Source organism: Lutjanus erythropterus, chromosome 13 (assembly GCF_056507025.1).
Source record: "Lutjanus erythropterus isolate fLutEry1 chromosome 13, fLutEry1.hap2, whole genome shotgun sequence".
In the NCBI taxonomy this organism is placed as follows: domain Eukaryota; kingdom Metazoa; phylum Chordata; class Actinopteri; order Lutjaniformes; family Lutjanidae; genus Lutjanus; species Lutjanus erythropterus.
The window spans coordinates 18844408-18869161 of NC_139329.1; the positions used below are offsets into that span (position 1 = coordinate 18844408).

The following is a 24754-nucleotide window of genomic DNA, read 5'->3' on the forward strand; positions in this document are numbered from 1 at the left end:
TACAGTGAAATTTCTTTGCCCAACATGTTCAGTGTAGGTTTATTAATTGTTTGTGTGGGTTTTCCTTCCTTTGTTATGTGTAAATACATGTTTACATTAATAATGGTAATTATGATCATTTAAATGCACTTTGTTAATTTGCACTTCACAGTGCTTATTCTGGTCAGGGGCTTTTGTTTTTACCCGCAATCCATCCTGGTCACCAGCATGCTCACCTACAGTCCCAACATACAGTATTTTTCAGTAGTAGTAGTACTAAAGTTGACAGGTTAACTAGCTAACTGTATTTCTGTGTTGTTAACATTAGCAGTTGTCTGTGTTGATAACATTAGTGATGGGTCTGTGCAGCTAATGTTAAGATAGATAGATAATGTAAGTTTAGCTGGTTTCACTGAGACTAGAGAGGTGTTGTGAGACTCGTGAATTGTAATGTGTGCACTCTCCATGTCAGTTACATGGCACCATGTCAAGATTCTTTGACATGGTGCCATGTAACTTGCTTTCTTTCTTTTCCTCCTTACAGTCTTATCAGACTTGTTCATGTGTGCTGTTTTTTTTACCCAGTGGGGGAAATCCAGTAGCCTCATGTCCTAATTCAATTCCCAGGGATGGTTCTAAAATAGACAGTGATCCACATACCTTTGGATGCTTTCAGGGAGTTTAAAGCACACTTATGTGTTGTCTCTGTCTGGATCTGAAAAAGTTTTGTTTTAAACTCACCACTGCTGAATTAGCAGGACACAGGATTTTTCAAGCCAGGATTATTGTAGTGTGGGCATTCTGCCAAGTGTACATTGATTCTTCTTCTGTCCAAAGAATTTGTTGAATACAGATCATCCCAAACAAACCTGCCAAACATATATTTAGCACACAGACACACAAAGACATAAAGACTGGCTCTGCATGCCAAGAATAATGCTGGCTGTGACAGCAAATGCTACAGACAACAATGAAGAGAGCAGTTTACTCGCTTGCCTCTGCACTGATTCCTGCTTACAGGATTAAAAAACACCTTTGCTCGTGAGAATGAGATTCAGATAACTGAAGACAGTGAGGCCCATTTCAGATCATTTAGGCAGTGAGTCAGTGGTAAAGATAGGAACTTCCCGAGGGGTGTGGTTAACCCGCTGTCTGATGAGGACACAGGAAAGCACCAAACCAGCCGTAACTAAAGGGACTGGAAAGGAACAATGACAGGCCAAACATATGAGCTCAGTGAGGGACACGGCCAAATTATTGCCGCCTCACACTTGCTATCCTAATTCATTGGGCAACTGGTGTCTGTTTAAACAAGTCATCCTCCAACAAGACAAGGTCAGCAGGGACCGGGGTCCAGCTGGGAATGTGGACAGTCAGGACAAGATACAGAAACAAAGCTGCATAAGCAAAGAGGGATAAAAACAAGCCACAGTACAGTCCTGATTAGGATAAAGGTGATATCTATCAATCTATCTATATATGAATATATATATATGAATATATATATATATATATATATATATATATATATATATATATATTTATACACCTGTTTATTTTCATATAATTGTCTACAGAATAGTCTGTAATAGTCAATAATATTCTTTAACTTTATTTGTTTGGGTTTTCTGTCCTTTTCTTGAGAGCAATGAAAACAGGAGTCAGTATATACATACACTTGGACAATAAAGTTGATTCTGATATGATAATGAACGTCTCTCTGTAATACAATACAATACCATGAACCTTTCAATGTACTATGACACCTTTTTTTCTGTGAACTGAAATGAATAATTCATAAATATCAACATACAGTACAGAAATTTCAATATCTAATTAATATGTTCATATCTATGGACATTTTAGGACTGACATATGAAATGAAAACAAAAATCAAAATGTGAGCTTGTAATAAAGTCACTATAAACTCACGTGTTATATTGTGAAACCCTGATTATTATGTCACCATTAATTAACTCCCATTATTAACCCTGTAGTGAGAAGTGTTTTGTTGATATATAAGAACAAAATGTTCCTGATGAATAAGTGTCGACTCAACCACAACAAAATAAACTTAATTTGCTGCGTTGTGTGAAGAAGCCGTGTTTACGGGATTAGAGGTATTACATGAGATTACTGGTTAGACTGGTCAAACTGGTATTTTTTTTTTTTTTTTTTTACCAGTTTATTTCCAGATGAGGGCAGCAGAGCGCCTGAGATGATCCTGGCAAACAACTAAAGACACACGGATGAAGACGGCGACGAGGAAGAAGGTCCATATGCTCAGCATCGGAAGCTATCTTTCTGTAGTTAATGTTAAACGTTACTCTGAAGGTGAAAATGTGCGTTGGGAGAGCTGCCCTCACTCATTAGAGCATCACTGACACACAACAGGAAGCAGGTTAGTGACTCAGCCGACAGACAATAAATTTAAAGAGATTTAACGTTCAAGTCAACGCTTCGGTTACAAAGTTACGGTTGTTCGTGTTTGAACAAAGTAGCAGATCGCCTCACCTACAGTTCAGTGTGAAAGAAAGTTTTATTTTGTAATATTTGGAGATTTGTGACCTTAATTGCAGTTTTAGAGGCGCACTTGTGAAACAGTCGTTGCAGTCTCTCTGTTTGCCTCCGCTGTCTCAACAGTTTAATGGGACACCACAAGTTATTTCATGCGTGGGCGTCGACTTGGTTTAAAGTTTGGGAGGAAAAAAGTGTATGTAATATTAGATGATGTTTTGTGATGAGGAATCTATGTGCAGTGGCTTAGTTTGTGCTGTGTTAGGCAGTTTTCACTAAAATATATCCTGCAAAGAAGGTTTCCAGCCTCGTTTTCAACCAACAAAACATTCATGTCTGTGCCAAAACCTTAGATAAGTAAATTGTCCGGTGACACCAAAAAGTTATTTTGTCACTGTGAGTCGTTTATACGGTTTTCATTTCACCATGGCAGTCAAATAGTTATATACAAATCTCTTTTGTTTAGAGCCCGACCAATATGGCATTTTTGAGACCAATACAATACTGATTTTAAAGGGAAATAATTTACAAATTAGACAACTGATAGGGTGAATTTTTGAGTTGGAATAAAAATAGATCCTTCTTAATACAGCTGCAAATTGTTTAATCACGATACAATATATGAATTCTTAGGACAACAATACTGCATATTTGCTGATATCACAAGGTCTGTTATGATGATATGTTATGATTTTGATTCAGTTTAATTCAGGAGCCTGCAGTTGTTATCAGATAATATCCTATTCATTTAACACGTTGAGTTACATTTGTCAGCTCACATAAAGCAACTAAATTATGATTCAACATTTATTAAAATGATTTCTTTTCCCAAACATTTGTCAGGGGAATTTCAAAATAAAAGCATAATTTAAAGAGAGTGGTATAGATCGATATTTTCACCTTGCATCAATCATATTGGATCGTTGAGCATTGAAGCCATGTATTGATCCAGACTGATGTATCATTACACTCCTACTTTCTGTGTGGATTTTGCATGTGTTTTAATATGCAAAGTTTCTCAGAAGGCTGTTTTTAAACAAGTAGCCTAACTTTATTAATAATTTTTATGATTTACTACTGTCACGTAATTAGGGACAGCATTTACACCTGCCAGGGAGCCCCTCTGGTCCTCATAAATGTTCCCCCTTGTGCCAAATCTAAATCACCCCAAGCATAATTTTTCTGTATTTTATGTATTATAGGCTATGTTATGCAAAAACAAACAAAAAAAAGCTTTCAGCCGAACAATATATACATTTATTTGTGTCCCCTTCTTTGCTCTTTTGTGCAGACACTCTTGACACTTCTGACCCAGTAGAAAGCCTGGCAGCAGCCACTATGTTGGGCAGAGCAGCACTGAGCAAAGGCATTACTGCCCTCCGCCTCAGTAAGAACGTCACTTTCTACATGAATGAAATGGCACCTCCAGTCTCAGCATGTCAGACCCAAGCCTCTGACGAACATAAACCCCTGATGCTGATGCTGCCCTGGTTGGGTTCACGTCCCCAAGCCGTGATCAAGTATTGTGAAATCTACTTCCGCACCGGCTTTGATGTGCTTGTAGTACAGAGTGAGGTAAGGACAATGTAAATCTGTGGCCTACAAATGAACAAAAATACACATTATAGTTGATAGTGAATATAGTCAATGTTTAGTTAACAACCATATAGAACTGTTGTATGATGAAACTCAACAGACTCAATTGCATGTAGTTGTATGATTTAAGATGTGTAAGTGTAATCCTACAATAGATTGAGAGAACTGCTGTTTTGAAACTATATATCATCATATTATTTACACATTTATTTTTCTTTTGCTCAGATCTGATCTTTTTGTCACGACTGTTTACACATGTTTAGATGTCACCCATATCCCACGAGTGTGAACAGACTTGCAAGCTGAAACGACCCACATGCACACATTACAGCAACAGATAAGATGTAACTTATTAACTGTGTTAGAGAGGTTCGTTTGCTATGGCTGCTGTGAGGCAGTTGAGGACCAGCCTGAGTTCATGTCAGGTCTGTAGCTGTAATGTGAGATCTCAGTCTATAATGCAAGAGGGAGTACATTCTAATTTTAGATTGTGGTAAAATGGTCATGCGGTGACTGCACCTAGGACTACATGTACACATCCAACTGAAGTATATGTGATGGTAGCAAGCCAAAATATGCAGTAATGCTTTGTGCATAAGGCAGAAAACATGATGTAAACAATGCAGGTATATTTAGATTTTAAACATGTTAAAATATTGTCATTAAAACCTGTTGAGCAAGATTTCAAAGTGTAAAATACTAATGTATTCTCTTTGTGAGAGACTATGAGATTGAAGTCATAGGTCTGTAAACAGTTTTCAAGTTCACACTTTGCATTATCTTGTATTGCATCATAACGAATCGTATCATGACAGAGCTGAATCGTATCGAACCGAATCGTTGGCCATTTAAAAAAGTCTAAGATATATTGTATCTTTGAACATGTGTTGAGATACATATTGAATCAGTCTCAGTCAGTGAGATACACAACCCTAGAAGTTAGGTTTTGTGGCAGTTAGATGGAGACTGATGTTGTCTGTTTGCAATGCAAAGCAAATTCGCACAAGTATTGTTTCTGTCTTTCTTTTAAGAAAATAATGCACTCTGCTCTAGATACCACACCTCAACCTGACTGATAAGAAACTGAGGGGTTTCTGTTTGTTTTACACAAGGTCCAAGAGTTCCTGTGGCCTCGCTGGGGTCTGGATCATGGAAAGAGGTTGCTGGAATTGCTTGAGAGTGAACGCTTTGTCTCCCGCCCCCTGCTTGTCCACGCCTTCTCTATTGGCGGCTACACGTTTGCTCAGCTTCTGGTGCACATCTCCCAGGACACGCAGAAATATCAGGCACTCACACAGAGATTCAAAGGCCAAATATATGACAGCTTGGTGGTGGGCTCTCTGGAGAAGATGGCCATAGGTCAGTATTAACACGATTTAACACATTCATCAATTTCCTGTCTGTTTCGTCTTGTATTCAATTGAATACAGTATAAAGACAAGATATTTACTGTTTAAACTGATAAATTTTATTGGGATTTTTATTTTTAATTTGATGCCTGATTCAAAAAAGCTGGGACAGGCTTAATAAAGTGCAAGGCAAAGTGGAAATGTGTACTGTGGTCTGATAAGTAAACATTTCAGTTTTTTACATACACGTTTTGGAGCAACATATGCTGCCATCCAGGCGACGTCATTATCAGAGATGTTCCTGCTTATTTCAGCAAGATGATGCCATGACACATTCTGTATGTATTACAACAGCGAGACTTCATTGTCAAAAAGTACAGGTGCTAGGCTGTCCTGCCTGCAGTCCAGACCTGTCTCCAGTTGAAAATGTGTGGTGCATTGTAAAGTGGAAAAAATTAATACATGAAATGTTATATGTATAAATAAGAGTAGGTGCTTTTCCAGTGCAAATGAACGGAAGTGTTTTTTTTTTTCTTTTCTCTCTGTCTATCCAGGTCTTGGTAAGACTGTATTTCCTCGCTGGGAGATCCTGGTAAAACAAGTAAGCCTGTTATACTTCAGCATTTTCAAACGCCAAACAGTGGACTACTTTAACACAAGCATTGATGCTTGCTGGAACACTCCCATCACTGCTCCTGCGCTCTTCTTCTTTTGCGAGAACGATGTGATGAGCGACCCACAAACTATGGAGGAACTGATCGAATTTTGGAGGAAAAGGGGGATGGACGTCACGGCAAAGAAATGGGAGGATTCAACACATGCAGGTCACCTAAAGAGGCACACACAAGATTACCTGACCACCCTAGACACATTCATCAAATCACTCCACCTCGCCCCGCTGAAGGCCAAGATGTAAGATTGTTTCATTGCAAAAACCCCCAAAACATTAGTTTGACGTCTGCAGTGTGTTAGTGATGGAGCGATAATTAACTCTGGGAAAATACATTAATTTAATTTGCACACTAATAACACTACTTTATGTGGATAGAGTAACAATACAGTCAGCTGCCAGTTCTCTTATATATAATTCATAAAACAGCACTCAAATGCAAAGGAACAATAAACAATAACAATAAAACAAAAACTCTTATTTATTCTTTGTTAAACTTGGTTGACTGTCAGTTTGTTTAAGTGATGAGTGGATGGGGATTTATTTATTCTTTAGTGACAGAAAAAAGATTTGAAGCTACTGGGCTTTGAAGTCAACTGGCACAGCGACATCTGGTGGTTTTCATAACTTACAGCAGCTCTTCTAGATCAATTTAATACCCAACTGCCTTATCAAATCATACTCTTTTTCACAAGTGCTTCAGCAAATTAGTGATATTATTATTGATATTATTGTCCAGTGCAACACTTGAATATATGCATCAAATAATGTGCTGTTTTTCTAATATATTCAGTTTTCTATCATGTATCACCATACAAGGGTCAAATTGTCGCATTTTGAGAAGCTGGAACCAGCAATCTTTTGATATTTTATAAAAATGACCAAAAAAATCTATTAAAGTCAGTGGAAAGATGTAAACAGATGTTTACAATCACATTAGCTCTAGTTGTCATGAACTAAGGCAAGGACATTTTATTTTGATGTCAAACTTAATTACAAGTGCTTTATATTCAAGTTCATATGACAACAAGTGACATAGAATTATTATGACATAGTAGAATTAAAATTTAAAATGACTTGTATGATACTGTGAATGCTTAGAAACCTGTATAACTGGAGTTCCTGGTAAGCTTGTAAATCAGTGTCTCAAACAGTTTTACATTTACTGCTTGAAGCCAGAAGACACTTGGTTTTACATCTAAATGAATTCAGATGCTCCACTTTGAAAAACACAGCTCCAAAGTGCTCCACTCAACTCTGTATCGTTTGCATGGACAATGGCTAGAATTTGGTTGATATTGAAATCCAGCAACTAAATCGAGCTCCATGGTGTGCATTGTCATGTTTTTATTGCAAGGAAAAAAGTCTTGGTGCTTTTCTTGTCTGTACAATATAGTTAACAAAGTTGACAATGTTCATGAAGGACTGTACATTTGTCGTTTCTGTAGTTGTGTCTCTTACACTTCACCCCTGCCTTATTTATCATGAAGTGACTTTTAACCTTTAGTTCTGTTTTACTATACTCTCATTCCAGGAAGTAACATTACTGAATTCTGTCTGTTACTGTATTTTTAAATATATGCATGTATGAATATATAACGTATATCAGCACTGTGACAGTGAGTACAGGGATGAAATGAAACCTGGCATGTTACATGTGAAACCAGCCAGTGTTTATCGTTAAATCTCGCTGTGTTAAGAAACCGCTCCACTTCTGTGAATAACAATAACATCTTGGGAGGATTTTGTGTATATTGTCTGAAAGGAGATTTGCAGCACCTACTTGTCAATGCACATATAAATGCAAGTTTCCAGAAGCCGTTATGCATGCACTGCTTTGTACTTTTGTTAAGTCAAAACATAATTTCATCTCTGATGTTCATGTTTATGCAAACAATGCTGCCCAAGAAATTCCACCATGTTGGTGTGTGTTAGTGGTGCTGAACCAAATACCATGTGACAGCAACACATCCAGGAGATCACATGACCTCTAGGGGCCAATGGCACAATAAGCCTCAGTGATACATATACTAGCAGACTACCAAAGCATCAAGTAATGAGTTAGACTTGAAACTCGTGATGTCTGCTAATTGTTGGCTTAGAAGTTTCCATTGTATTAACGTTTAACATGTGAGTGAAATGTGTGTTGAACAGTTTTATTTGTATGTTCTGTAGTTTTGTATGCGGGTAGGAAATAAATGCGAAGGCATTGTGTTTGAAGTCTGTTATTTTATTTTTTCAGGCTCTGATAGAAAATTTTAAAAATGTTTTAAAATTGAGAGTTATCTGTTTTGTGCTAAAGTGCCAGTCTAATGCGTTCATTTCCAGTTTCAAACTAGGCCTACCAACAGAGGCCACACAGAAATGTTAGTTCTTCATAACTGCAAAAGTGTAGAGCAGATTCTGTAGCCGGTGGGTAAAAAACTGGAACAGAGAAAAAAGTTCCTTTCAGCAACAGGGTAAGGTCATTAAGCTCGGCTGTGAAAAGGAATGATGGAGGAAGTAATTCCTACCAGCTGCCATCAGCCTGTTCAACAATGTCTCCTCTGTGCTGGGACAGGGAAATCCTTCAAGTAAAGCCTTACCTCCTGTCCTCACATAAGAAGGACAGACTCCTCATCTGCACTTTAGCTTTTATTTATTGCATTTGTTCATCACATTTCTGATCTTACAGGTTGTTTTCATGTGTCCAATCCTGTGTTTTTCTTGCACTTCTAGACCCTCAAGAAAAACATCTATATATACATGGTGCAATTTATTCCTAAATTATAAATATATTCAATGCAAAGTTAACTATAATGTTCTTGGACAGTTCTGTGCAGTACTGCACAGGTTTTAGCAATATCTATGTGACATTTACAAATGTACATTCAATGTTCATTCAAATTATCACTGTACCATCTATATTCAGTACATATTATCATTAGAGTCCTGTTCAGTGGTGAAGGAAGTACTACTTCAGTAAAAGTAGTACTGTGATTACACAGTGTATAAATACTCTGTCATAATTAAAACTTTTGCATTCAAAGTGTGACTTCAAGTTAAAGGCAGAGTCAGTTTGTCCAACCTGCTCATAAAAGCACCAGGATATCAAATACTAACTATTTGGGTTGGTGAAACATCCTGAACACTGCAAACAATGAGAAAAAAAAAAAAAAAAGAAATACAGGCAGGAAGGAAAATGTTGCAGATTATACCTTTAAGTATATAGGTATTAGGATAAAAGTATACTAACAATGGCAAAAGTAAAATAATAAATATTACATTGTTTGATTAGAATCATTAATGGATTCATAAATGTATCACTTTAATATTGCAGCTAGTAAAGCTGGAGCTAATTTCTTAATGACTGTATATACTACTGGGTAGCTTCATCTATAATGTGTAATATTTTATTTGTTGATATTATTTTGTATTGTTAATCTACTAAGTAAGCACAGTTACCCAGTAATTAAAACTGCCACATAAAAGTAGAGGAGTATGAAGTACAATATTGCACTCTGAAAGGTAGTGGAATGGCAGTAAAGTAGCCTAAAATGGAAATACGTCTAACTACAAGTACCTCAAAATTGTGCTTATACAGTAATTGAGTAAATATACTCAGTTACTTTCCACCACTGATCATATTTAAATCTTACTATATCCGTTTTTAGGTTTTTCGCATTTTATGTCGTTTATTTATATAATTTGTCCAAAGTAGGAGCGTGATTGCAACATGTAGTTAACCCTCCGGGACGGCAGGTGGCAGCATGAACGGCTTCCTGCAGGCTCGACTTCCGTTAAGTTTCCAAGATGGCGTCCCACACGGTGTAAACATGCGACAATCTGGAAGTTAGAGGAGTTCAAGACGAACAGGTCTTCGCATCCATTTAATGAGTTGGTGTGATGTGGAATAGGTTGATATTCGCTTCAAATACTGGACTTGTAACGAATTAAGGTAGACGTCCGTTTGTGAGTTATTATCGAGCCCGAAAGGCTAACATTAGCAAGCTAACGTTACCGTTAGCGAGGCAGCAGGCAGCGATGCCAGCGCAGACTATATTCGTTGGTTCTCTACCAACTACAGCTTCAAATGAACGGTTAGAGGAAATATTCTCTGAAATTGGTCCAATAAAGCAATGCTTCGTTGTCAGAGAGAAAGGTGAGGTTTTCACTGTCATTTACTTTGGATAATTTACTGAATAAGTTAATGATAAAATGTATTCTATGTACCTTACTTAATAGTCGCAATAAATAAAAAAAAAGTTATAAATCATTCATGTAAACACAATTAACCCATTCGTATTTGTAAACTAGGGACAGAAAAATGTCGAGGGTTCGGTTATGTCACATACTCCATGGAGGAAGATGCACAGCGAGCCTTGAAGGAAGTAAAAGTGTACGACGGAAAGAAACTTTCCTTGTCGGTGGCTAAGAAGAAAATAAAAGACAACAAGAAATCAGGTGTGTATAAAGCTATATCCTTAAACTCGGAGAGCTCTCAAACTCTGCCTGATCGTTAACTGTGCTCATGTGTTTCATTCAGGACCTAAAGAGACAGTTGCAGCACCAAAGGAACGCGAGCAGAAACCAAAAGGCTTCAGGAAAATGAGTCTGAAAGCCAGGCTCATCATAAGGAACCTCAGTTTTAAGGTGCAGTATGTTACATGATCATGAAATGCAAAAAACGACAAACACACTTTGATGTATTCTATGAATTGCATATCTGCTGTTAAAGTGGTAAATTGGTTGCTTTACGTGTTGCACAATATGTCTTGTGTTACAGTGCTCTGAAAATGATCTGAAGGAAGTTTGTTCCAAGTTTGGAACCGTTCTTGAGACCAAAATTCCCCTCAAACCTGGTGAAAATTTTACCTCTTACTATCTTTACAAATAAGCCACATTTGATTGTTGTGTGACCCTTGGGTTGATTGGTTATTTTCTTGTTTTCTGTCTTTCTTTCTTGGTATAGATGGGAAAATGCGAGGATTTGCATTTGTCCTGTTTAAAAGTGTGTCTCAGGCAGCAAGAGCACTTAATGCTCTGAACCTGAAGGAGATAAAAGGTCAGTGAGTGAGACACTTACCTTGCTGTTAATGTGAGAAATACTGTTCATTAACATCTCACTTTTGAAAATATTTTTTAAATGTATTTTTGCAACTGCATTTATAGATGTTATTGTATAATTCACAGGTCGGCAGGTAGCAGTTGACTGGGCAGTGCCTAAGGACCAGTATATTGGGACACAGCAATCCTCAAGTGCCGGTGATTTTAACATTAAAAATGACAGTGAAACGTGTTCTGTCTCCTAATAGTCATTAGAAGACATTTATAGATAAAAATTAAAATAATCATCAACACTGTTTTGTTTACCTAATAATAGGAAATAAGAATACCAAGGATGAAACTGCAGAACACTCAGACACAGGGAGTGATGAAGATGAAGATGAAGATGAAGATGAAAAAAGGACACAAGCAGCACATGTGAAGAAAAAGTATGAATGCATCTCAAATGTGCACAACTCTGTTAATATGCCATAAGGTGTTTAAAAAAATGTCACCTCACTGGTTAATATTGTGCCAATTTTCCCAGAGTCACTTCCAAACCAGCTGCGCAACAGCTGGAAGAATCCCAGTCAGATGATGAAGATGATAGTGAGGAACAAGACAGCGAGGCGGAGGAGGAGGAGGAGGAGGAGGAGAAGGATGAAGAAGAAGATGATGATGATGTCTCTCAGGAGGGAGAAGATGATGATGATGATGACGATGATGATGATGATGATGATGATAAGAGTAGCCTTGATTCTAATGATGATCAAGATGAGAGTGATGATGAAGAGGAAGATGAGGATGATGATGATGAAGATGAATCAGGTATAAATTCTTAAAAGTTCCATATTTTTCTTGCATTTTCTTTCATAAAAATGTTGTTTTGACACTTCTTGTCTTCTACTTTTATCTCTAGCTCAAAAGAGAAAAGCCTCAAGGAAAGTTCTTCCTTCAGATGTGAAAGAGGGCAGAACAATTTTTATCAGGTTTGCAGTTCTTCTTCTTGCTACTTACTCTCTCGTCGACGTTCATTTTTTACTCAACTCCATTTCTCCATCCTCGAATGCTCTACGCATTCATAATAGGGTTGCAACTAACAGTTATTTTCATCACTGATTAATCCGAAATTATTTTGATTAATAGACCCTTTAGTCAGTAAAATGTTGACAAAATGTTGAAAATGCTCACCACAATTTCACCAAGGGCAAAGAGATGTCTTCACATTGCATTTACTATCATAACTGACAAAGAAATGGAGCAAATACTGATTAATAATAGTAAATCCTTAGCTGGAACCAGCAAATGTTTGACATTTTAGTATGAAAAATTATTGAAATGATTTAATGATGGTAGATTACTGATTACAGTTCTAATTCATTCTAATTTATTGTTTTATCACCGCCTTTGTTCATTTTACTCCTGTGTGATTTAGGAACCTGTCATTTGACACAGAGGAAGAGGGTCTGGAGGAAGTTCTGCTACAGTACGGAGAGCTTAACTATGTAAAGGTTGTCATCCACCCAGACACAGGACATTCAAAAGGTCAGTCAGCAGAGCTTGAGTGAAACACTCTTTTCTCTGTTGTTAGAGAAACCAGCAGATTGACTCATTTTGGGTTTGTTATTTTTCCAGGTTGTGCATTTGCTCAGTTTAAGACTAGAGAAGCCGCAGATAGCTGCATTGCTGCAGCGCAGGATGAGGCAGAGGTAATGTGCAATCTCATATGCATTCAGTTCTGATCACTTAACTGTACATATACCCAGTATCTACCTTTTTATGGCATGGGATCATCTGTTTTCTTGTTTATTGCAATGAGTAGCTGTTGCTGCCTTTTAACATTGGGTTATTTGATGCAGACTGGTGGCATCCGTGTAGATGGCAGAAAGCTGTTGATTGTGGCAGCAGTGACCAGAGAAGATGCATCTAAGCTTAAAGTGGACAAGGTGAAAGTAGAAACAGGCACAAGGAACCTGTACCTTGCCAGAGAGGGATGTGAGTAAACCCATTCCATGCTGTTATTTTCTCCTTCTTTACCACCTGTTTGTTCTCTCACTCAGCTCTACTGATGACCGTCTGGTTACACTATATGACACTTTAGGAGATTGACTTGACTCACATAACTCCCTGTGTTAATCATAATATTGAGAACAGTGGCATTCAATTATTTTTATTTACCATTAAATAGCTCTGATCTAAATCATGCTAAAGTAGTTTATTCAGAATTTGCAAAGATAAACTGTTACACCACATTTGCGTGATTTGTGTTCACCTTTTCTTAAATATTTTCTCAAAATTGATGAAAACTGACATTTTAGACTAGATCCTTGAAAAAGAATGTATGAAAGTAATCTGTACATTTATTTTTCACTTTTAATCCATTTAAATGCAACTAAACCACAGTGACACAAAAAAGCACCACATCATTGGCCCCCATAACATTACACATGTAAACTGTGAACCAAGATATCTGAGTGTGATGATTCTGTCATAATACAGTTATATGGAGTTCTGTTATGATGCAGTTATATGGAGAGACATTAAACAAGATAACATCTTTTATAAACCACAGTATGTTAACAGCTACTTCCCAAAGCAATGTCTGTCTCATGAGCTAAAATAAGTTCACACTTCTTTGATGAATTATTTTTGAATCTGTTCTTACACTCCATTATCTTCTGACTGCAACACCCAGTGATCCGTGCTGGAACCAAGGCTGCAGAGGGCGTGCCTGAAGCAGACATGATCAAAAGAACCAGAGTGAGTTCGTTTTTCATACATTGTTCATACACAGTTCTGTTTAGAGTTTTTAAATGTATATTACAGTTGCAACAACTGGTTGATTAATTGACAAAATAACAATAACTATAATAATAATAACAAACAATTTGCTGCTTCCAGGTCCTTAAATGTAAGGATTTTCTGTTTTTCTGTCAGTTATGATAGTAAATGAAAACTTTTTGGGTTTTGGACTGTTGGTTGGACAAAAGATATATTTTCTATATTTTATACCCTAAATGATTAATCAATAATGAAAACTAATCTTTAACTGCAGCCCTGCATAATACTTTATCTTCGACCTATTGTATCTCAAACTACTCTGATGTTGACATGCATATTTTGTGTCGTTTGTTTCCCACAGTTCGAAGAAATAAAGAGGGCCAAGCTTCGGGATATAAGTGTGTTTGTATCAAAGACTCGTCTGTGTGTCCATAACTTGCCCAAGTCAGTGGACAATGGAAAACTCAGAGAACTCTGCCGGGCAGCAGTACAAGAGGGCAAGGGAGTCGCCATCACTGAGGTGAGAAACAAAATGGCATTCTGGTGGACATTTCATTAAATATGGCACTGTCATTATAACATTAAATGATCTTTCCTGTGCAAAAAAAAGGAAGTAGTTTTGTGCAAGTAGTATTTGGAATTAGAAACATTATCCCTATGTGTCCAGTAGGGGGTGTTACTGTCATTCTTATTCATGATGTTTGTGTGGGTGACTTCTGTTTCTCCGTTTAGTGCCGGGTGATGTATGACAAGAAGCCAGCGAAGGGTCAGGTGACGGGACAGTCGTTAGGTTATGGCTTTGTCGAGTTCCGTCACCATGAACATGCTCTCAGTGCACTTCGTTACCTTAACAACAACCCCAACATCTTTGGCCCAAACAAGGTACATTTTTGTAATGGATTAATTACGTGCTGAACTCATTGTCAAAGTGTTTTCTTGTGTTGCCCACCGTATTTATTTACCCTTAAAATGTTAGTTAATAACTTATATAAAAATAACTTTCTGCCATATTTGCTGAAACTGTCAGTATATCCTGAGAGTAGTACATGAGACAGATGATATGTGAAAAAATGCAGTTCTTCTGGTTCCTTCTAGTGCTCCTAATAGCATTTGGAAGAATCCACCATGTCTGAATGAAAACAGCCAGTCAGAGGCAACTTCCAACAATAAGCCTTGAGTATGAAGTAATTTACAAACAAATTTTCTCTTATTGTTGTTAGTATCTATGATTTGTTCTTATTTTGTTATTAGACATTGATTTCTGGGATTCATCAGTACTTTCTTATTTTTGCTCTTCTCTCAGATGAGAGAAAATTTTACATTCTGTCATGAGCACTCTCGTCAGAATAAGACTGTTTTCATGTCCATTGCTTGATTAGTTAATAAGTACATACTACATATTTACATATTTATTATTATGATTTGTAACACTAAGTATTATGATATTTATACATAATTATTTGTTGTAATTAAAATTAAATTAAAATAGCTATAGTTGCTGCCACTTTTGCACACCCTTGCCTGTTTCACCAACAGTTAGACATCATATTATAAAAGTCTTCCCAAGTCCTTCTTCACAAATTTGCTGCTTTTATCTATTTTATATTATTTTATGTTCAATAGTTTAGGGGTTTTAGACTGACAGTCACACAAAACAAGTAATTTGAAGACTTCTGTTGAACTCATAAACTGACATAATGTAATAAAAAGTCAAATCAGACAAGTCAAAAACACTTTATATAACTTTATTATTTCGATATACGGATACAGTTACAGTTTCAGCAAACATAACATTTTTTTTATGATTTTTTTTAATAGCTACCAACTGTAGCTTTTTGTTAATTTGATTTGGCACACTGGATTATATAACAAACCTGTACGTGTGTCTTTTCTTGGTCCACAAACAGTCTTTTGTTAGTGAAGCATAACTATATATTTCATGTCATCCTGCAGAGACCTATTGTTGAGTTCTCCCTGGAGGATTCAAGAAAGCTCAAAATAAAAGAAATGCGAAAAGAAAAGAACAAGGTCAGTTTGTCCAAATTGATGTCACCCAAGATTACATGTTCAAATTATCAAATTCCTAAGTAACCCCATGTTGATATTTCTGCAGGAGTTTGTCAAAAATCAGCTTTTTAAAGGAGGAGCGAAACCTCAGTTCCAGACAGCCAGAGATGGAAAAGGCCCAAAGAAAGGCGGAAATAAAGCACAGACCTCATCAGAGCAGCCAGCACAGGGGAGAGGTGTGAAACTCTTATTTCTGTTTACATTCTTTTCCTTTTAATCCAGTTGAGAGAACAAATTAGGCAGGTGGACCTGAGGATCTCATGCAGAGAGGCTTAAATGTGTTGCTGTTCTCTTGGACACCACCTATTTTGCTGTTGCCATTTAAATTTATTTTACGTTTTTGATTTCCTCTGTCTTTTTTCTGTGTTTATCAGCTCCTGCTCAACACCCGCAGCAAGGCGGCAAGTATTTCGGCTTCCAGACCAACCCTGAGGTCGAGCATGTGGATTTGGAGAACGGAAAGAAGCGGAGGAAGGTTCTACCTTTCCCTTCCCATCGCGGACCTAAGATCAGGTACAGTTTTTTTTTTTAACCTTCATTGGTTTGTTGTTTACAGTACACTGTCTATCACTATATGTTTAAACCTGCAGTGTGGAACCTTTGTCTCCCCCTTCTGGCAGTGAGAGTAGTGACACTCTTTACACATGTTAATGTCTCCTCTGTACTCCGAGTTGCTGTAGCCTGCTCAGTCGCTGCGGTTGCTCCCCCTTTAGCCTTGGCAAACCAATCATTGCTGGTTGATATAAAACTGATCACTAGCAGTGCACTCAGTGTAGGAATGACATCACAGCACCAGATTTAAAAACTCTGGTTTACTGTGAAATACGCAGAGATTTTCCTGGTGTCTACTGGCTTAATCAGCACGATGTGAACTTGTTTGACTTAAGCTAGAATGTAATGTGTCCAGCTTAAAACAGACAAATCCTAACAGCAAATTTCATCATGTTTACACATACTGAGGATATGGGTAAAATAAAAATTGTACAACAATTAATCAAGCTGATGGAAAAACTAGTAAGTGTGGTACCAAGGGGAAAATCATGTAGGTCTGCTGTCATTAGCAGCTGAATGGCTTTTCATATTTATTTGACTTTAAGTGTTTTGGACATTTTCATTAGTATCAGTCTTTGGGTTTGTTTTGACATCAAAGCACTGATTTTGTTCTCATGTATCTGCTGATCTTTGTTTGTTTGTTCAGCTGTTAAAGTATCAGAGTCAAGCAGCTTGATTAACTGACTGTTCATAAGATAACTCAGTCTGTTTCACTTCGGTTACTACAAATGTTAAGTGGTCTTTCTCATCTTGGGTAAACTATGTGACCTCTTTTGATGCCCTACTGACGCATTCACATAAAACAGTGGGTAAACATATCCAAGGCCACACTATGCGATGTTAACCCTGATCTCCTAACCCCACAATGTCAAGGTCATATAGATCTGGAACTGAAAACACAACAGTCTGTACACTGATGCTTCAATATTAATAATCAAATGTCACCTCTACCTTTTTTTTTTTGTGAAAAATGTGGTTCGGAGAGCAAACACAGGATTCCTTGGGTAAATGATCGTGTAGTTAGTGATCCCTGCCTCAGTGTGCAAAGCACAGCAACTTCAGGACTCGCGATTATCATGCAGAGGGTGGTGTAGTGTGAATGGCACAGTGATCTGACAATTTGTTAACTCTTGTAGTGTGGCCCAGACATTAGAAAATGTAAAAACTCACTATGACTCAGTGAGCTTCAGGCTTATGTTACAGATTGTGAACTTTTGTATTTTGCAGATTGCGTGACAAAGGAAAGCAAAAGGCTCCACCACAGAAACAATCGAGGCCCGGATCCAACAGGAAAGAGCGTCAAAGACAGCAGATGGAGAAGCCCACACAGCCCAGAAATCAGGTTAATACAAACTCTGTGTATATGATTATTTTTTTAATCTCTGGTTACATTCACAACACATCTTTTGTGGAAGAGGAGCTGCTGTTGCACTGATTTATTAGAAACCACTAAACCTAAAGGCTCATTTCAGCCCCAAGAAAAGATCCTGTATCTGCAAGCTTAAGAGGTAGTTAAGACTCTTACCTGAAAAGAAACTTTTTAAAACTAAATCAGAACAAGTTTAAAACTGGTTGCTGCTGGCAGCAAACAGAATTGACTTTATAAAAAAAAAGTGGTGGCTGGTCAATAGAGGGCGTGAGGTCCCCCACGTCCTAAAACTTCAGTGAAGACGATTTAATTACTTTAAAATAGCATTCACCTGAATAATAATATAGCATAATAATTGCAAGAGTTTAGCGCTTCAGCTCCTACAATGGAGTCATAAAATCCATGAAGTCACTATAAACAACGTCTTTTGAGAGGAGAACGTTAGAAGAAAAGCTCAGAGTTTAAGAACTGTAATTGTAAAATAAAATATAATTATTATAAACGATTTGAACAAATTGAAATACTTTAACTTACCTTAACTAAGCAAGTTCCATTAGGTAATTAAACATAGTCATTTAGTTGTGCAAGTACAACTAAAGGCCTGTTTCGTATATAAAAATACACTGGTGTGATACGTTACAATATTTGCCTGATTTTCGCTGTAGCCCCCCCTGCAGAAAAATTCACCAGGCGCCACTGATAAAAACATGCATAACTTTATCACAAAGATAGACGGGATAAAAGCATTAAAAATGTTGCACCAGATTCAGAGAAGACAACACATTCATGTTTTTCAGGAGTTTCCACCAAGTGAATTTGTAGTAATATTATTTCAGAACATTTTGTCAATTCTTTCCAGAGCCATTCATTTCAGCCAGGCATTAAATGATATGGAAGATATAGAAGTACTTATATTGAAAGACTGGGATTCTTCTGTCTGGCTCCTCTCTTCTGTTTATGAATCTTCATGGTGGAAACAGATTTATTCAGGCCAAAATTAGCTTATTGTTAATTTACTGGTCTTGACACATATTTTGACTGATAAGAAACTCCAGAAATATCAAAGATGTTTTTGAGATGACTTAAGAGGCACTGTCATCCTTAAACAACTTGCCAACCAGACAACACTACACAACATTGGCCCACAGATTTTTTTCCTTTAAAGGTCTTCTTTCAGTCACACTGTACTTTGTAGTTACACTTGAGACACTGCAACAATGTTGGTCTGTTTGTTGACCACCACAGTTACTTTGTGTTGCACCTTTTTGCTAAAGGTGGGAGCTGGTTGGGCAAACAAGTTAACACAGAAAAGCTGAAAATATAAAAAAGTGTCAGAAAATAAAACAGGTGTGTTTTTGCTTCTTAAAGTGCATCTCTGTGTGATTGACCCTTTTCAAAGAGTCATTCTCACAAATCATTGAAATGTGTCTTGTTCGATTAGAATACACTGATGAATGAAAGCTGTTGGTACTGAAGTAAACACAACAAAGCATATTGAAATGTAACATTCTTTCATTTTTACAGTGTAATTCTTTCTGATAGAAGTGGTACAGCACTCACCAATACATACATATAAGTATAAGGGAACAAGATGTGTACTTAGGGAATAAGGGGGTAACAATGTGGGAACCTAAAACATACAGTTTGTGTATTTTTACTATTTAATATCACATGATACAGTATGATCTACTGTGCAACAATTTGGCGTTTGGGAGGAACTTAAAGAGAACTCATGCTGAAAATATTTTTAACTTCACTGTACACCATAAGTTAAAATCAAGTGACACTATGAATTGGGAAGAATTGTGATGTACATCATGTTCACACATTTTACTTTGGATTAATCACTAGCAGCAGTGCTGTTTAACGCTTTAATTTATGAAACGGGAGCATGTTTGTTTGGTGACACTTAATCACACCTTGTGACTGTCTTCATTTGGTTGTTTTCCAAAAGGTTAAAACAGCGAAGAAGAATTTCAAACGCAAGGATCAGGACCGTTTCGACAGCCTGGTGGAGCAGTACAAGAAGAAACTGATGGGGAACAGTGACAAGAACTCCAACATGAAGAGAAACAAGTGGTTTGATAGTTAGTGGTGTATGTATGAATGTGTTTGTGTGTGTGTGTGTGTGTGAGGGAGAGGGAGAAAATGTCGACATCCTGAAGCACAGTGGTTCTCATAAATCAATTTGTACAGTGTGGCGTATGATGCCCATTTAACTTCAGCCCTCCTGTTCATGCATTTCTGTAATTCATGCTTGTTTTTCTTTTTTGTTTTTTTTGTTTTTTTACAAAAAATGTACATGGATTTTTATGAAAATATATTAAAACCCTTGAATTTGTGTTAACTGTATAATCTTTACATTATTGTATAAAATCCATATTTGTTGGATTGACAGATGTGTCACTTCCGGATGACCATAACATTCACTTTTTGTGTTGCTGTTTTTAACAGGAGTTAATCATAAGCCGATGACTCTGATAAAAACTTCCCACTCATGAACCCTGAATGTACTCGTGTAGCAAGAGATGTCATATTTGAACCTGGTCTACGTGCCTTTTCCATCTCATTACATAACACTGACGAACTTACACATGACACACAAAAATGTTTTAAAAATATTTATTCATTGTTTAAATCCAGCAGATATATAAAAAAATATTGTCAACTATACAAAAATACAAAATATCATCTAGAGATATAAATAGCCAGTTTGGAAGAGCTGATGATACTGGATTGGAATGAAAGTTGCCCTTTGCCCTTCCTGTCCTGGTAGTTGAAATACAAAGACACCTGTTATTCTTGGCAAGTTTCAGCCTGGTTTTCAGGAATTTCCAGGGATGACGTTGCTGATCATTGTGATTTTTTTTTTTCTTGTTGCAGTCCAGTCATCCTTACACAGTTGATTCATTACTGAATTAATATATAGGCTCATATTATAATAATACAAACCTATAAGAAGGTGATTTATCTTTGTGTAAAGCATACATCAGTTTACATTCATTCCTGAAGAACATTTACTTTTGCTACGAACATCCTAATGATGTGTCTTTTAACAATGTTTCCTACAAAATACATATGTTCTAAATATATAAATAAATACATGTGCATATAAATAAGTGCTTGTTCAAAAATAAATTTCCTTCAAATCACATTGCAAAAGTTCAACACGGCCAGGGAGAGAATGCAAAGTCCGACATCAATAATGCAGACTTGTCAAATCTTGTCCAAATATCAGGCCATCATCTTACAAATATCGGTCCTCATGTCTGTCTTTCAGCAAGTCTCAAGATGATCCAGATTTTTCAACAGCAGATTGACAAACTCTTTCACTCTCATAAGAGCCTCGATGCTCACAGTGTGAATGAACTGTTTCCGGCTGTGTAGCTCTTGTAGCGCCAAAGGCAGTGGGGGTTTTGGCCGTGGCTCACTGCAGTAACTCTGCCTCCAGTGATCGATGTATCCCGCCAGTGAAGAGATTTCAAACTTAACCTGGGAGACCCCGCTGAGGGTGTCGGAGATCAGGCTGTTGTAAGCCTCCAAGACCGCCACTATGGAGGAAGATCCGTCCAGGTCATCGACGGGTGGGCTGAGTATCAGGCCAGGAGGGACCTACAGCAAGAGAGCAAACATGACTCAGTCAAAAACATACAAACTTCGCTCAAGTGTGTCTTTTATATCAGTTTTACAAAAACAGATAGTACACTCAGCACAAACTACTTCTACTTCAACTATTGTCTTAATAATATAAAAACACAATTTTCCTTTTCACTGATCACATAAAAAATTCAACAATTCATACTCAAATAGTCACTTATCTCTCTATGGTATGCATAATGATGCCAGTTGGTGAAAAAAAGTGCAATGTTTTTTTGTCAGAAAATAGACCAAGTAAACATAATCTGAAGAACAATTTCAAGAAATTATTTTTTAGGGTACACTTGAGGATATGTTAACCCAAAGCAACACAATACCATAATGATAAGGAACGAAAAAAGAGTTTGTGTTTACATTTTAAATAAAATATTCAGTTGCCTGACCAGTTTGAAATTTATGCTATTTGAAACTGAAAAAGATTAAAGATGAACATTCTTCATAAAATCACAATCTATCAAACCAAACTATTACAAGCCTTCTTCAATCATTTGTGTTACATTTAAATGCTTGTTTTCAGTTTTCCTGTAGTGTCTTTCCTGACATACAGTATGTTGTCACCATTTGTTTTGTTGCTGCCATGTTTGTCTCACTGCTTACAAGTTAAAGTATCAATGAATTTTACATCCTATCTTATATTGGTTGAACAGTATATAAACCTGAATATACCACGACACCACAAACCGTCATGGTGGGAAACTATTATGGTATGGCGTTACTTCAAGGCATTTACATTATAACAGACTTTCTTCACATTTTGTGGTGAGAGATGATGAAACATGAGGAAGGCTGCAAAAAAGGGCTTCATCATGACCTCCAGAGAGTCATGTGACAAATTAAAACACTGCTATTAGTTTCCTCAGGGCCCTGCTGCTTTTTTAAAGTATTGCATCATAATTGAGGATGCACGGTTAAACGATTCAGCCATTCTCATTACAATTATCAATCATATATTGAAATACACATCTGCTTAAACATTGTACACCAATTTTCCTTCTATGATCCTGGTCATTTGAATTTAATATAGACAGTTTCTGTTCATTTTCAGGTTATAATCTATTTCTGACTTTATACACGACTAACAACATTTTTAAATCAGCTAAATCTTTAAACTTAAACCTATGATTTAATAATCATTATTTTTTATTATTATTATTATTATTATATATTATTATAATAATAATTTTGATGCATATTGCTATTTTCTGTAACACATACAAAGGTTTAGTATTTGTAGTACCCATGTTGCCCCACACCTCTGTGCAGTATCCAAAATATGGCAAAAAAATGTGTGAACAGTACAGATATGATGTGCAGAAGAGTCTTTTACTTTCTTTAAAATTTCAATGCTGTTATATGTTTCTCTTTATATTTTCTATATATATTCTATAAAATTTTGCTTCACATAGTCACTCAATATGAACTGTATTACAACTGTGATATTACCATCCGTTTTGCAATTACTGACAAGCATAAATTTAGACACAAATATTACCTGGAAGTCTCTGTTCAGCCGAACCACCAGCTGCTCAGCCATCCATTTCACTTTTGATTTCATCTTCACCACTTCCACTGACAGGGGGGCAGCTGTACCCACACTTAAAAGCTGCAGCAGAGGAAGCAGGAGGACGAAAGTGTAGTCCATATTCATGGTATTTCCCCAGACGTACAGAATTCACAAAAACACTGGTATCCCTAGAAGAAGAATGATGTTGGAATTCATTAGAGATGTGGTTTTTCTCCCTTTTAATGTTTGCAGTTATCCATCTCTCACTTGCTGTTTCACCATTGTGTCTTCTCACCAAGATAGCAGCATGAGTTCATGTCTGCATGTCATCATTTTATACATATACACAAGCTTCTTTCCAGTAATTTAGTCAGAATGTTTGGTTACGGCAGCAAATATTTGTGATAGAGACACCTGTGAATTTCTGACTGTGTAACAGGTACAAAGATCACTGACTTTGGCTGACATGATTATTCTCAGCCCCCGGTTTTCCAAATCTCTGCTACAGTATGTGCTCTGTCACAAACAGACTGAAGCTTAAGCTTATAAAAACCTCAGCTACAAAACACACAATGTAAAACCAACAGGAAAATTTGGCTGCGCTTGATTTAACAGTACACTAATGAGACATAACAAGTCATACTTTGAATCAAATTAGACAAAAACTTGAAATAATATGTTCTTCGTTAGACAGTTTTAGACCCTTTATTAGACATTTATTAGACTTTATTAGAGGGTAATTAGGGACACGTTTCATCAGAACTGTTCTGTAAACTAACATGTATTGTTCCCCTTTGTTAGACCCTTATTAGACGGCGGGAAATACTACACTGTAGTTTACAGTAGAGCCCCTTTGTAATGTGTCTCTAATTACCCTCCAAGAAAGTGTCTAACAATGAAAAACAGTGCATTTTACTTTACAGTTCTGTTGTAATGAAGTCAAATAAGAGTCTAACTGTAGAAATTGCACACTTTAATTTACAGTGCAGTTATGCTGTAATGTGTTAGTGTACTGTAAAATACAGTGCAACCAGAAATCCTCTAAAAGTAACAACGCCTGTCACTGACCTCTTTTACAAATAAATCCAGCATTTAAACATCCCAAAAACCTGTTAAACAAACACATGCACTGATACACCAAGATTGACTAAGAACGCAGATAGTGAAACAAACGTGGAAGAGTTGAAGAGTAAAAGAGATAGTGAATGAGATGGAGAGGAAAGTTGACCTTACCTTCGCTGGTGTCTGAGTGTATGCCACTCTTTGGCTCCATCAGGATATCTTATAGTGGAGGGCTGTTGACTCATCTCTTACTCACCTCTGTCCGACCCCCCATTCCCCCTCCACCCCCCCACCCCCCCACCCCCCCCCCCCACCACCACCACCACCCCACCCTCTCCATCTCATACCCCTGAATCCCCTCGTGGTGCTGCATGGGACGGGATGCAAGTTGAAAATGAAGTACATTTATGGTAACTGCCCTGTGACACATTTGAGTCACAGGGTACACAAACAGTCGGATCAAAATTAGGAAGCATTTGTTCTTGTGAGACTTTTTTTCCCTTTGGAAATCGTTGGGAAGAGATAAACCTCAGTGGAGTGGCGGTGTGTTTAATGTTTGCTCAAAGGCATTGCAGCACTCATTTTTAAAGGTGGTAAAGTACCACTTTTTGACATTCTCAGTTGCA

General features: G+C 37.0%; 3 protein-coding genes across 4 annotated transcripts; 2 read left to right on the top strand and 1 right to left on the bottom strand.

Moving 5' to 3' along the window:
• Nucleotides 1–2191: 2191 nt before the first annotated feature.
• Nucleotides 2192–6571, top strand: LOC146316444 (transmembrane protein 53). Of its 2 annotated transcripts, XM_084734959.1 has the most exons (5): nt 2192–2380; nt 3788–4071; nt 5205–5451; nt 5996–6042; nt 6160–6571. In XM_084734959.1, exons 2-5 carry the CDS (start codon nt 3835–3837, stop codon nt 6355–6357), a joined length of 729 nt encoding a protein of 242 aa, XP_084591085.1. In that variant the 5' UTR covers nt 2192–2380; nt 3788–3834; the 3' UTR covers nt 6358–6571. The 2 variants fall into 2 exon arrangements, with proteins under 2 accessions (XP_084591085.1, XP_084591084.1); XM_084734958.1 differs by having other exon boundaries at nt 2198–2380; nt 5996–6571.
• Nucleotides 6572–9891: 3320 nt separating this feature from the next.
• rbm28 (RNA binding motif protein 28) lies at nt 9892–20191 on the top strand. Its single transcript, XM_084733898.1, has 20 exons — nt 9892–10252; nt 10408–10554; nt 10637–10743; nt 10877–10952; nt 11063–11155; nt 11284–11355; nt 11474–11585; nt 11684–11964; nt 12056–12125; nt 12572–12681; nt 12772–12845; nt 12996–13131; nt 13832–13896; nt 14279–14437; nt 14650–14799; nt 15871–15945; nt 16031–16160; nt 16359–16497; nt 17764–17878; nt 19860–20191. The coding sequence occupies exons 1-20, from the start codon at nt 10135–10137 to the stop codon at nt 19995–19997; spliced, it is 2367 nt and encodes a 788-aa protein (XP_084590024.1). The 5' UTR covers nt 9892–10134; the 3' UTR covers nt 19998–20191.
• Nucleotides 20192–20513: 322 nt separating this feature from the next.
• LOC146316446 (leptin-like) lies at nt 20514–24388 on the bottom strand. Its single transcript, XM_084733897.1, has 3 exons — nt 24300–24388; nt 23055–23254; nt 20514–21517 (listed from the first exon to the last, which is right to left on the bottom strand). Exons 2-3 carry the CDS (start codon nt 23208–23210, stop codon nt 21182–21184), a joined length of 492 nt encoding a protein of 163 aa, XP_084590023.1. The 5' UTR covers nt 23211–23254; nt 24300–24388; the 3' UTR covers nt 20514–21181.
• Between the last annotated feature and the right edge of the window lie 366 nt (nt 24389–24754).